The sequence below is a fragment of the Cyprinodon tularosa genome, unplaced genomic scaffold (genome assembly GCF_016077235.1).
Source record: "Cyprinodon tularosa strain WSP-4 unplaced genomic scaffold, ASM1607723v1 ctg515, whole genome shotgun sequence".
Taxonomy (NCBI): domain Eukaryota; kingdom Metazoa; phylum Chordata; class Actinopteri; order Cyprinodontiformes; family Cyprinodontidae; genus Cyprinodon; species Cyprinodon tularosa.
The window spans coordinates 499,752-513,375 of NW_024039247.1; the positions used below are offsets into that span (position 1 = coordinate 499,752).

Genomic DNA, 13,624 nt, shown 5'->3' on the forward strand with positions numbered 1-13,624 from the left:
ACTTTTTGTAGATACAACAATGGAACTGGAAGGGTTTTTTGTGTGTGTTCAACACAAAAGTCCTGACTCACCAGGCTGGATCCAGTCACCTCACTGTAGGCCAGGCCTTCTGGAAGCACAAGGAAGTGTTCCTGTTCTTTACTCACACGCAGCTGACAGAAAGGAGAAAACGCCAGTGAGACACACATCAAGCATTGTAGTAAATTAAACACAGGTGAATAGTATATTCTGACTCCTCTTGGCACAGCAGAGGAATAAAAGCAGGAATGAAACTTGAAAGTATTTGTAAACTAACTGTGAGGAGAGTTTGGCTGAGCTGAGCCCAGCCATAAAGGTCGAACAGCCGGTGGGTGCTGGCCAGTTTGCAGCGCATCAACCGCTCCCCTTTCACCATGCTTCCAGGCTCCCAACCATGCAGGTCGTTGATCGGGGTGACCATCATCATGTCTACCACAAAGAAGAGAGAAAAGAGGGCTGAGGCTGAGAGGACATGAGTAGATAGGAAAAAAAGAATCATGTCCTAATTTAGTTTTACCAGAGCAGTGATCTTCCTTCTCTCGTTGCCAGCTTGTTTCTATATTATTAAGTACCACTTTGATTGGATTTGTATCTGTCGATATCAATATAAGCCTTGTTGGTAGGCAGGGCAGCCCAAGGGATAAGGAAACTTAGCGACTGCTTATGGTCCCAAGTCAACTAGGTGCAGCTAGAACAATTAATTGTTCGGTTATGGTATGGTGAAGGATTTTTATGTAAATATAGCAACAGAAATCCACAATTTCATGATAAAATTATGACATTTATATATTAAAGTATCTCTAATCGTGTACAATCATTACTTACTTCCAAATAAATGCCTTTTTGCACCATGTCTCTCCCACACTGTTTAACACATTTGATCACTGCTGCACATTATGAATGGAAATGTTCTGTTTCACTGCTGATCAATGCTGCTCATTCACTGTATAAACTAAATTATTATGTATATTATGTATAAACTAAGTATTATGTATAGAAAATGACAATAACGTTTGAGTCTTATACATGAAAAATAATGAAGACCAGTTAAATCTCTCTGAGAGACACAAATCTTTAGAGAATAAATGTCAGTTTAAAGTTTTCTTGTTTATTTAAATGAATTATGTCTGTTTTTTTGGGCTACATGTATGACGTCAACACATCAAGCAAAAGAGGAAGGATGAAGAAAACAAGCATGGCTGCTCTGGCTTTGAAGGTAATACCGTCCATCTCTTTTTTAGAAACGAGCAGGACGTCATTTGTGCGCTTGTGGATGAGAAGATGTTTGTTTGTTCTCCCGACCAGAATTAGTAACAGTTAAATTTATCAGTTGACTCTGCTAATTGTGAAACAAATCAACTGCTGCTGTGATTTGGCTAAAAGCTTGACATAGGAGGCTGGTGACATTTAATCTATCCAATCAGCTTTAAGAATTGTACTGAATGTCCCTCCCTTTTGGGAACCCTTTCTCTGTGTGTCTTACCAGATTGATACCGTGCAGAATTTAAATTGAATTACACGTATTACATGTCTGGCTGATTCCAAGTTACAAAATCATGACAGTTAGGTTAAATGGCGTCTCTAATTGTCCTTCGGTGTGAGTGTGTGTGTGTGTGTGTGTGTGTGTGTGTGTGTGTGTGTGTGTGTGTGTGTGTGTGTGTGTGTGTGGGTGTGCTTGTGTGTGTGTGTGTGCATGGTTGCGTGCCTCTGTGTTGTCCTGCGATGGACTTGCGACATGTCCAGGCTGTACTTCGCCTTTAAATGAGTTTATAGTCTTTGTGTGAATGATCTGAGCATTGGACTGTTGATTTGGCAGAAATGGGGGCCCCTACAATCTAATTTTGTTTCAGGTCCCTTAGAGGCTGGGCCGACCCAGATAGTAGGCCAGAAAAGCCTTTATCCTGACATTATATGAAGCTGCAATAGTTGATATTTATAGAGAGAGTCATTGCTGCAGTTCTCTAACAAGGTAATTATTATTTACCTCCTTTAAAATCCTTCTTACTGTGTTTTTGTTGTGGTTCTTCCCTTTTGGGACATTGAGTTTTTATTTTTCAGTTTTCACTATCTAAGTAATTCTGTTTTGTTGATCTTTTGTTTTGTTTTCCATTTTGTGTTATATTTAAGCAGTCCTAAGTTACTATCTGCTGCCCCCTTGTGCCTGTCTTCTTTCCCTTAGCTCCTTTCTAGTCACTTCCATCCACACCTGCTCCAGATCATCTGATTACCCCAGTCTTTGTTCTGTCTCCTATATACTCTCCCTGTGCAGTTACTCAGCGCTAGTTCCTTGTTGTTTGATTGCTTCCTCCCCTCTGGCTCCCTGGTTTTTCCTGATCTTTGCTGGTTTGTTGGTTGTCAGTATTTTTGTGTTTTTGGATGTTTGCCTCAATTTCCTCATTAAACCCAACAGAACTTATCTCTGCCTTCACCCCCCACAATCTCACCCCCCTCAGATAAGATAAAGGCGGTTTATTCATCCAGTAGAGTGGTCAATGGATAAAAGTTTAGTATTTATTAAAAGATATTGCTTTACTTTATGTGACTTTTTTTCCAACTAAAAATTTTATTGAATATTAGATTTTTTATTTCTCAGATTTTATTTCTTAGACACAAGTTTCAAGGCATTTTATATGTAAGAGTAGGCTGGTTTTGCTCTTCTGTAAGTCCCTGCATTTGGAGGCTTGGAGTGGAAATTACTTTTCAATTTGTGTTTAAAACTATAAAGATGTCCTCTCTCCTTCTAGGGGCAGTTTAGCACACTCACACAGGTTTCATTAATTAAATTAGTAAATTGGTAATATAGTTTCATTTGAGTTTGTTTTCAGGGTTGGTTAACCGTTGCTGTCTCACTGTTGCTCTTTGTGGGTCCTACTGTGTTCTGTGATGTTCTGCATCCACTGTATGTTTCATTGTTTACCTGCTTTGCTTTCTGGTATTAATGTTCTCTTTGACAGACATTCACGGCCTTTTGATTTGATGGTGCCTTTGAACCACTAAATGAGTATTTTCATAAAAAAATTTTGATTTTTCTGCTTCTGAAGTTTTATTTGTTGCTATTCGTCACGGTTTAAAACTTAAATTAAATACCAAGGCTGTATGTAATGAAATTTCGTTTTCTATACACTCTGTGTTTTCAAAATGACAATAAAGTTTGTCTAAGTCTATGTGAAAAGAGATTTACTGCAAAATCTTTGACACGTACTGGAGGGTACAGCTGGCAGGGCGGCTGGGGAGCCATGAGACGCCATGAAGTCAGCAAGCTGTCTCAATGCCCATAGGTTGGATGAGCTGCCACCCTTCTTCATCTGTTCCTGGATCAGCACATCCAGCTCCTCTCGAAATGACTGAACAGAAATCACAGGTAACAAGTTATTACACAGGATTTAAATGGAGATAAAACTGTCCAGTCTTGTTTTCAGTAAAAGCTCCTAAAATAATCCAAAATGTCTTCAGGTCAACATTACACATCTTATACTTGTTAAACTAAGGGCTGCGAAAGATGTCCCACTTCCATCAGTTCATTTCTGCAACAAACAGACTAATGTTTTAGTCCAAATAAATCACCTCTGCTGAAGTTCAGTGCTGTTTAAATGTAAGAAGATACAGTAATTACATTTACAAAGAAAAGGTGTTAGAATTTCTAAGCGTCTTAAGTTTTTTAACAAAGCCCCAAACTGCATTAAAAGATAAAAGCAGGCATCTAACCGGACTCTGGAGGAGGCTGGAGATCCTTTTCTTTTGATGAAGTCCAGAGACAGGTGTAGAGTGCTGTGGTGACTGGAGGCTCTCAGGGACCCCATCGCTGGGGCTGCGCTGCACTGGAGTGCCCTTTGGTGTTGGAGATTTGCTCATCTTTAACGTTTTATAGTCAGTTTATAAAAACCTGGGGGAGACATGCAAGAAAAAAGGTGCATTGAATCATGGAAATGTGGGAAATCTTAGAGACCTGTTCACAAAATATTGTAAAGGTTTAAGCTGAAAACATGATGGCTGGTAGTTATCAGATAAGAATGTAAAAAAGAATCAGGAAAATAAAAATGGCAACTAGAGATCAAAATGAACAATAATAAATCTGGTAGTAATGGATCGTATGTCCCACATAGCTTCAACAAGCAGAGGAGTGTGACCACTCACAATGCTTTCACAAGGTATAAGTACATAATTTCCTTGGTAAGAAAAAAAAATGTCTGATTTTAAACAGAATCATGAAGGAAACAAAGATAGCAAACCAACACCTGACAGCCACCTTAAAGCACAATGGTGGCAGTATGATGATATGGGTTTATGCTACAAGTAAAGAACCTAGTCAATACCCAAGCATTTATAAGTATAAAGTGCTGGATATACTCCCCACAGACATTTTTGATTTATGCTTAATTTTATAGCATGATCTATTCCATGCCACAAGAGAATCATAAACCAGCTGGTGGTGAGGAAGTGTCCCTCCGTTGTCAGACAACGGAGGGACATGAGGGTGAAAAAGAGCGGGGATCCAGGTGGAAAAAGGGTCCCAGAGTTCTCGTGCACCTCTCTCTTCTAGCTGGTCCAACTTCACGAGTTGTTTTCCGCACTTGCAGTAATACAAACAAAACAATCCGGCAGCGGATGTAGATTTGACCAATCAGAGGCCTCCTGTCTGCGTTCACCTACAATTTGGGAGAGGTGCAGCAGAGTGTCTGCAGAGGGGGCGGGGACGTCTTTGCATTCACTGCGAGTTTCGAAGTATAAATCCGCCTTAAGAGTTAAGCTTGAGGCTATCTGTGTTGAATTCAACATTGGCTCAGTTTGAATTTACTGACTGAACTGTTTTATGTCATTGAAGTGTGTCGGAGATAAAAAGACAAAAACAAGCTGCTGTTTAAGGGTTTGAATACCTTCACATTGATCGAACTAACCTCTTGCATGCTTCTGTGATTCATGCTGTCTTTGCCCATCTGTTAATGTATTTCTACTAATGCTGCATCATTTTTATTTTCATTCCTGGACTCGATAGATTTCTGTGTGATGGTTTTTTAACCTCAACATGCCTCCACAACATTCTACCTGACCTGCCTGCTGTGTTCCTTTGTCTTCTTGAAGCTGTTTGTTGGCTATTGTTCTCCTATAGATAACATACAGGCAGACTTCATTAAAGGAATAGTACACCCAAAACATGATTAGCCTTCATTTTCTACTCACCCCCATGCTGAACAACACTCTGGAGTACTTTTTTGATATCTCAAATGCATCTGGAGATCTGGGAGGCTTCTTGCTGTCTGCTGACATTCAAATAATGGAGGTCTATGGTGACCGAGACAGAAAGGTCCATAAAAGTCCACAAAAAACGTGTCAATATTCCTCCATACTGCTCGTCCAATGTATTCCAAGTGTCCTGAGTGGGTAGCATCCAGAATTTACTCGAAACGAAGTCATTTAGAATCTTTTTAGAGCATAAACAGTAGTGTATAGGATTTCCTGAAAGCGCGCACACGCGCGCTCATGACGCTACGGAAGCCGGCAGACCAAACCAGCGCATTCAGCTCGGCAAAGAACTCATGCTCTTCCTCAACACTGAAGTCCTCAGATATTTTTCTTTCGTTGTTTCTTTCTTTGCACAGGTAAACAGCACATTTCTTCTTCTACGCTTGCATTATTGGAAGAGCAGACGCTGAATGCGCACTTTCATCTGGTTTGATCTGCCGGCTTCCGTAGCGTCGTGAGCGCGCGTGTGCGCGCTTTCAGGAAATCCTATACACTACTGTTTATGCTCTAAAAACATTTTAAATGACTTCGTTTCGAGTAAATTCTGGATGCTACCCACTCAGGACACTTGGAATACATTGGACGAGCAGTATGGAGGAATATTGACACGTTTTTTGTGGACTTTTATGGACCTTTCTGTCTCGGTCACCATAGACCTCCATTATTTGAATGTCAGCAGACAGCAAGAAGCCTCCCAGATCTCCAGATGCATTTGAGATATCAAAAAAGTACTCCAGAGTGTTGTTCAGCATGGGGGTGAGTAGAAAATGAAGGCTAATCATGTTTTGGGTGTACTATTCCTTTAAGGAATTAATTCACTTCTGCGCCTAATTTGTTGTTTTTGTAGCAGATTTAAACTGGTTGACTGTCACGTCTCATCTGCCCCATACCGCCACAATACCATTATAAAGACATTCTGCCTTTACAATGATTTATAGGGCAGCATAGGTCCTTCGAAGGGTTAACCTATAGCATCTGATTTAATTCATGCCTTTTTCAGATGTTTTTGGTGATTTTTATGTAGTCAGTTGACAGGTTAATTAAAGGTATTATATTGAACTGTAAATTACACATTATCTTCTTCTATTTGTACAACACTCAGCACGTAGCATCCTTCTGTTTAGTCACTAATTCCCTATATTTCCACTTTATGAACGGCACTGAAGCTGAGATATGAAAAGGTTCAAGAGTGATTTCTTCTATAAGTACATTTGTAAAGGCACAGTGTGTAGAACTCTTTCCTCAATTACAGAAATACTAACTTCTCCATCCTTTCCCTTTCCTTTGCAAAATTCAGCAAAACTAATCAAGCAGATTAAGTCTTTTCAAGTTATTTCTTTTAAAAGACAGAAAGAATCCAATCTGCACATCAGCCTCAACAGAATTAAAACCCATGGAAGATCCAACCTCTGTGATCAATAATTCAAAAAACATAAACCATTCAATCAAAGTTCTCACTCGTGTGCAATTTGGTCCAATTATAAATACCTTTGCATATTGCAATGACTTAAAGAATCTCATTTCCTGTTTGCAAGTATAAAGTGAACATTAAGATCTTATCTCCTAGTAACTTTTAAATGTAGGCATTAAAGTGAATACTATACCATTACATAAAGGATGCTGTATTCCTCTGGGTCCTGGGGGAGGAAATGCAGCTCAGACAGAAAACGCAGGCATAAGCACTTGGATCTCACATGCAGAGAGCACCACTAAGAGGAAATGATACAGCTGTGGCGTTATTGTAAAGCGTAAAGAGTTACTGTAAGGATTTTGTGTGGAGGGATGGCCCCTCCCAGACACACAAACGGAGCTGCAGTTACCAGATAACGTCCTGAACACACACCACACCCTCCCATCCACTGCTGCAGGCTTCTAACTGACTTAATGGCTTACTCACTTGATTTGTTACAGCTCTGTAAAAGCTCAGCTGACATGCACTCTCAGGTTACACCCCCTCAATTTTCCGAAACTTGATCAGATCCACGGAAATTGTTAAAGCGCATTAAGTATAAACCCCCCAGCAGATAGCTAAACCTTTAACTGAGCTTCTGGATTAAAATAAACTCAAACCCAACAAGATTAGCAATAAAATATTAGATAACTAGAAGAGCACTCAGAGGGCGCAGACCTCCGCCAAGCAGCATATTTAATCCAGAATTTTTTAGCCTGATGCTGAGGCTGTCAGTAGTTAAAATGCTGTCAATCTCTGGTTTGGTAGGAAACTACTTGTTCCACCAAACATCCCATTTTCAGGATATTTTAAAACATTCCGGTATCCATAAAATTGAATGTGTCCCTCCCTTTAAATGAGGGACATATCTGATAAAAATGTCCTTAAAATCCATTTAACTTTACAAGTTATCCTGTAGAAACACTGGAAAAATTTCTAGATCAGTCATTTTTTCTTAAAATAAGTGCATTTGTTCTCGATTGAGGAGGTAAAAGAGACATTTTGCCAATGGAACAAGAAAATTTACACTTAAGATAAGAAAAAGCAATTGCATTATCTTATTTCAAGTGCATATTTTCTGATTATCTTATTTTAAGAGTAAAAATATACATTCCATTGGCAAACTATGTCATTTACCTACTCAAATTAAGGGTAAATACACTTAATTTAAGACATTTTTACTTATTTCTAGATTGTTTTCCAGTGCAAACATGACTTCCTTGAGGAACAATGCTAAAAAGCTGTTAAAATGAATATAAAACGTTGATCCTGTCCTTTTATACTTAGAAATGTTTTTTTTTTCTTTTTTTTTATCTATGAAAACTAGCATGCTTTGACCAGAGTTAGGCTTTTTTCAACAGTGCATTGATTACAGATCTGCATCTGAAGTGATGTTGGTTTTAGATGACGGTTGAAAGAGAAAGGAGTCATACCCCCCCCCCAACAATGACTAAGGATGTTGGTACATGACCCTCCTGCTGCTGTCCTTCCATTTCTGCTTCTCCTGCTTATCTTCAGTCTGCCGGATGGCTGACGATGCTGCATCATCACATTACTTTTGTTTCCATTAAAAGCTTTGAAAGAACAGAAACTTCAAGCTACATCACTTTCCCCTCCGTCAGCTGCTCTCTGAGATGAACAGGAGATTTGAATCTTAACATTTTAAAAATACTCAGAGACTTTTACTTTCATTGAACTCTACATCAAAATAGTTTTATAACTTATAAACGTCACATGTCTGCCAGTGAGAGCATGGATGTAGATGGGAGTCTAATTAAGCAGCTCTGGGTTATTTATTATCATTTTTTAGCTTTTAACAGGTTAACGGTTGACAAGGGCAAAAGTGCAGCTTTGGCAGAGGAATTAGTTAGGACACCCCTGCATTTATTAACACCTGGAATATAAAAAAAAAAAAAAAAAAACTACAAACAGGCCTAATACATCATTTCCACATAATCTAAACATCACTGTTCATACATTTGAAAGAGATTTGGATGGAAAATAAAATAGCAGCATTTGTTAAAAATATTATTACATTCCAACCCAGATCATCTGTATATAAATAATATAGACTCATCTTTTAACTCTTTCAAAATAATCTCTGTGTGTTTTTATCTTGATATGTTGCTCAGGTCTTCTTGTAACATCAAAATTGTTTTTCCTCCTCTGTGTGTCCCTTAGGTCGGATGGTTAAAGCCCAGAAACAAGTGGAAAAACAACCCAAACACACATAAAAACCTAATCAGAATAGATTAATCAGTGAAAGCCCCAAAGCATCTCATTACAATAAGAAAAGATTGGACAGGATATGGTTGATGGAAACAGGAAGAATGTGGTTTCATATCAGCACTATATTCATCCCCATGATGAGTCTATGTAAACTTCAGAACAGAAAGTCCCACTTTTATTGGCTTAGTCTGAAAAAACAATGTAACTGTTGTCGATTTTGGGAATCTCTGGTCCGGACCAATTATCAACAGCTATCAGAAAGGATACCAGATTTATGTTTCCATGGTGTCCATAGTTTTCCTGAGCTACTCTACCAGCCACATGATCAGCAGCATCTTCGCTTTTTGAGAAGGTTAGATTTCCTCAGATCCTTTGCCTGGTTTAGAGCAACCTGACTTGCGGCGTCACAGAATGGTATGAAGAACGCCACACAAAGGAGCAGCAGCCGCTGCGGAACGGCAGAAAGCAGCTCAGAGGGTAATCAGGTCTGACCTTCCAGCCATCAGTCACATCATGAGACCAGATGTCAAAGCAAGGTCATTAAAAAATCCATCTGGTCCATCAGCTCTTTAAATGCTCCCTTCTGGGTCCCCCTTTATGAACAAACACCTCCTGTATACATGCATTTTTAATCTAATCATTTATTTTTATCCATTGCTCAGCCATATTTATTTATTTTTTATTTAGCCTTATATATGTGTTTTATCCCTCATTTTTAAGTTTATTACCTTCTTCATAATTCATTTTATCAATATACCACAGATGCAGACACTTTAAGGATTCTTAAGATACTATTTTATTGTTGTTTAAACTTTGTCTTATTTTTATTACTGAAATATTTTTTTCTTTTGTTCAAACAACTCAAAGTTGTTGTAATTCTGACTTCTCATCTCCTCTATGTTATCTGAAGGAGGTGGATGTGGTGGAGTAATAGTGGAAATGTTCCTTTTTTAAGATGAAATTTATAAAACATTTTTGATCCAAAAGCCAAAAATGGTGTAAAAGGAGGTATTAAACATTCTTAGAAGTGGGCTGAAATGAAAAGACCAAAGCGGCAGATTTTCCCTCATTCTGTGAGAAATTAGGTAACTGAAATGCATCCTGTTAATAAATCTGTTGTGCCTCATGCTGGTATCTGTAAGTGACAGATTCCCCTGCAGAGATGATCATATTGGAGCAACCTGCCCTGAGACCTTCTGCCAGTCAGCACTCATCGCTCATCTAAGCTTCGGCAGAAAGAAGGTCATGGTTCCCTGCTGACCGTCCGCTGGGGTCTGTCTTAATCTCTTTGACTGGCAGGAAGCTGTAGTGCTTCACTCATTGACTGTCAGCTCAGCCTCATAGATACTGTGTATCTCTGTTAATGCAAAACTTTATAATAGGGGAAAAGAAGTAGTGACCTCATTATATATGAAGCTCCTTCATGTATTGTTCAGTCACTGGTATCAAAGTGTTGCCAGATAATGTGTGATATTTACTGTAATAACTCTCCTACAGTTTAAAGTGTTTTGGTTGGATTTTATAACTGGTTTATTCTCAGGCTGTATAGAATGAAGAACAGAACAGTGTTGCTCCTGTTTCGTTCCTTTCAGTGCACTGCCAGTCAGCTGGCTAAAAGAAAAATGCATTATTTAGAGGATAAAGAATCTTGCTGAAACATGTTTCATTATATATATACATATATTTTGCCACAGTAGCAAAACCCTATTGAGATAAGCCTATTTAGCATCTACAGCTAGCAACATAAAGTAGTAGCTATTCAAAATGTCCCCTTTTTCCTTGATGGGCCCTTGAGTGGTTCCCTAAGATACATTTTTTAATTTTATTAAAATATTCTTTCTGTCATGATTTGTGGACATTAAGATCTAAAGAGAAGCATCATCTCCTGGTCAGACCCTGTGATTCAGTAAAAGGGTTGGAGTCAGTGTAAAAAAAAAAAATGCACGGCCAGGAGAAGGAGGGGATGGAAGTTTGCATTTGAATGGTATGGGACGGGCCATTTTGAATGGCTGCTACTGTAGTTATTCTGCTGTCTTGATCTAATTAGACCAACTAATCAACCAATAGATACCAGCTACTCTGTGTACTCCGACGTCGAGAATCAAGAATCCACCTTTCGTATTCCATTTTCAGAGTTTTTTAAAGTGTTTAACAGAGACGTTAGCACCTCGACGTCGGAGTACACAGAGTGAAGCGAAAAGACTACAACTGTGTAAACAGGCCCAATTTCCGTTTCCGGTGGCAGGGGAATATTGACTATTCCAACAGAACTCAATGGGATTTACAAAATGCTAAATAAAACACTACAGGAACGTTTTTTCTTCACGAAACTTTTTTTGGAACGTCATTGAACAGCGCTGACGACACGGTGAGTAGCATATTTTAAAAAAAGAACGTTTAAGGTTGTTTTAAGGACATTGTCGGACATGCACTATGGCAGCCATTATGAAGCAGCCAGGGGTGGATTCTAAATGAGCCAAAAAGCAGAGACAGGAGCAATTGTCAAAGTTTTGGTGTCGATCATTCGATTTCATCCTGGACACTACAGAAAATGGGCTTAAAGTGTAAAAAACCGGAATTCTCCTTTAATGTCCACAAATCGTCACAGAAAGAATATTTTAGTACAAAGATTGATGAAGGTAATTGTCGAGGACAAGTCAAGGGCCAGTCAAGGGCCCATCAAGGAAAGTGTGAATTTTAATGGCTACTACTGTAGATGTCCATTGCTGAAACAGAATGAGTTGTATTAGTTTTAAGTCATAATATCCACACAAATGATCCAATTCTCTCTAAGACAAAAAAAACAAAACAAAAACAATAGTGCTAAAGGAACTAAAGATGCTTAAAGATAACCAGAAATATTTAACTTTTCACTGCAAGCACAATTTTGTGGTTTTATTTTACATAGTTGGCTAATTGCAAAGATTTAGGGAGGTAGAAGAACCACATTGCATTAAATGCAGGTAACAAATGTACTTCAGGTAGGTGTAAAGTGAACGTTGAAGCATAAGAGAACACCAGTTCATACCTGAAAGAGTTGGACTGACGGGGTTAAATATAAACAGATAAAAGAAATATTTAATCAAATTGAACTAACTGTATAGTACAGTGAATGAGTTTATTTAAAGTGAAAAATGTTTCTTTAATGGGAGATGGTTGAAGATTTCTAGCAGGTCTTTCATGTACAGTGAGTATATTGATCGGCACTTTTTATTTACTGTATGGAAGATAATTTGCTTGTCTTTGTATTTTTCTGCTTTTCTTGAATCATTACACGTATTTTAGTAAAACCTGGCTTGTTTATGAGGATCATGTTGCTGCATAATAATAACGCTCTAGTATTAGATCCGGGTAGTAAGAAAAAGCAGACAAACAAAAAAAACAACAACAAAAAAACAGACCTTTGCTTTGAGCAGCTTTGTTGAGCGCAGCAGTTCATCCCAAACGTTAATATCTGTTACTTTTGTTTATCCTCCTCAGGTTCGCATCACGACAGCGGCGCGCGCTGAGCATGGCTGCCTAGCAACACTGGCTGCAGCATCAGCACCGCAGCATCAGGGAATAATGGCTTCCAGCCTGGAGGCAGGCGGAGGCGAGTGGCAGCTGCTCAACAGCTTTCTAACATTTGTTCAGCTCAAAAGCAGATTTTGGTCCATTTCGTTCAGAGCGCATCGTGACTCCGGACGCCTCCAAAGACTGATGGACTAAAGAAGCGATCATCTGCTGTGGTTCATCTATGCGCGGCCACAGCATCAGTCACAATCCCCACCCTTTATGATGCATTTCAGAAACGATAAAGCCAATAAAAGCTCGCGACATACACCAATGCCCGCGAGAAGTGGCTCAATTCGTCTTTAGTCGGGATTTATATGCAAGTGTTGGAAACAGAAATGACAGATGAAGCGGATCTTCTAACAAACGATGTGCAGAGAAACCCCTACAACGCCCAGCCCTCAGCTCCTTCATCATCACAAAGATGCAGCAACGCAGACTCACCTCACAGCATCCCCACGATCGTGTCCAATGCGTGGCACGCCCACGATTCAAAGCTTTATTCCAGAGGCACCGATTTAGTCAATTAAAAATGTAATATGTGACACCAGTGCCTCAATAGAAAGCAGCTTCAAGGCCTCAGCTGATCTCAGGTCAATAGAACTTGGTTTGGGTTTTTTTTTCATTGCGTGGGGCGCTTGGATCGTCCCACTGCCACGCCTTTCCTGTCTGACAGCCCGATGCAGCCAGTCCACGGTCAGCTCGCTGCGAAGGGAAGCTTGGCTCTCAGCTTCATCATTGTGTGCTTACTTATGGCCCACGCACCCAGTCATGCCTGCTGGATTCATTGCCTAGAAAACCAGACTGTGCTCAGGCGCGCGCACCAAACAGAACAGAGACGCTCTGGCGTCAAACAGGCGCCATCTTCTGAAAGTAGAAGAATAAGCAGCATATTGCACAGCGGGGCCCCATGAAAGACATTGATATTGGGCCCTCACCGCGACCCAAAATTACGCCAGATTTAATACTGCTATAAAGATATGGAAATGAAAAGCAGAGGCGTAGCCAGGACATTTTTATAAGGGTGGTCAGGCAATAACCAATGTACACTGAGGGGTGGCCGAACTTCACGGTCATTCTAAACTGTTCCAACAGGAAAATTAATGAGCAAAACATCCATATTTTCTAAATAAA

At 39.5% G+C, this 13,624-nt stretch overlaps 1 protein-coding gene across 8 annotated transcripts in view; it reads right to left on the bottom strand.

Moving 5' to 3' along the window:
• Positions 1–13,290, bottom strand: part of add2 (adducin 2 (beta)) — a 29,805-nt gene extending 16,515 nt beyond the window's left edge. For 3 of the 8 annotated variants that reach the window (XM_038303645.1, XM_038303648.1, XM_038303640.1), the window contains exons 1-5: positions 12,935–13,289; positions 3,724–3,901; positions 3,221–3,362; positions 296–447; positions 72–152 (exon numbers count right to left, since the gene is read on the bottom strand). In XM_038303645.1, the coding sequence (XP_038159573.1) occupies positions 72–152; positions 296–447; positions 3,221–3,362; positions 3,724–3,870 (522 nt within the window). In that variant the 5' untranslated portion in view covers positions 3,871–3,901; positions 12,935–13,289. Of the gene's footprint in view, positions 1–71; positions 153–295; positions 448–3,220; positions 3,363–3,723; positions 3,902–6,863; positions 7,019–12,339; positions 12,689–12,934 lie in introns of those variants that run through there. The other 5 variants (XM_038303647.1, XM_038303646.1, XM_038303643.1 and 2 more) reach the window with 4 other exon arrangements.
• Between the last annotated feature and the right edge of the window lie 334 nt (positions 13,291–13,624).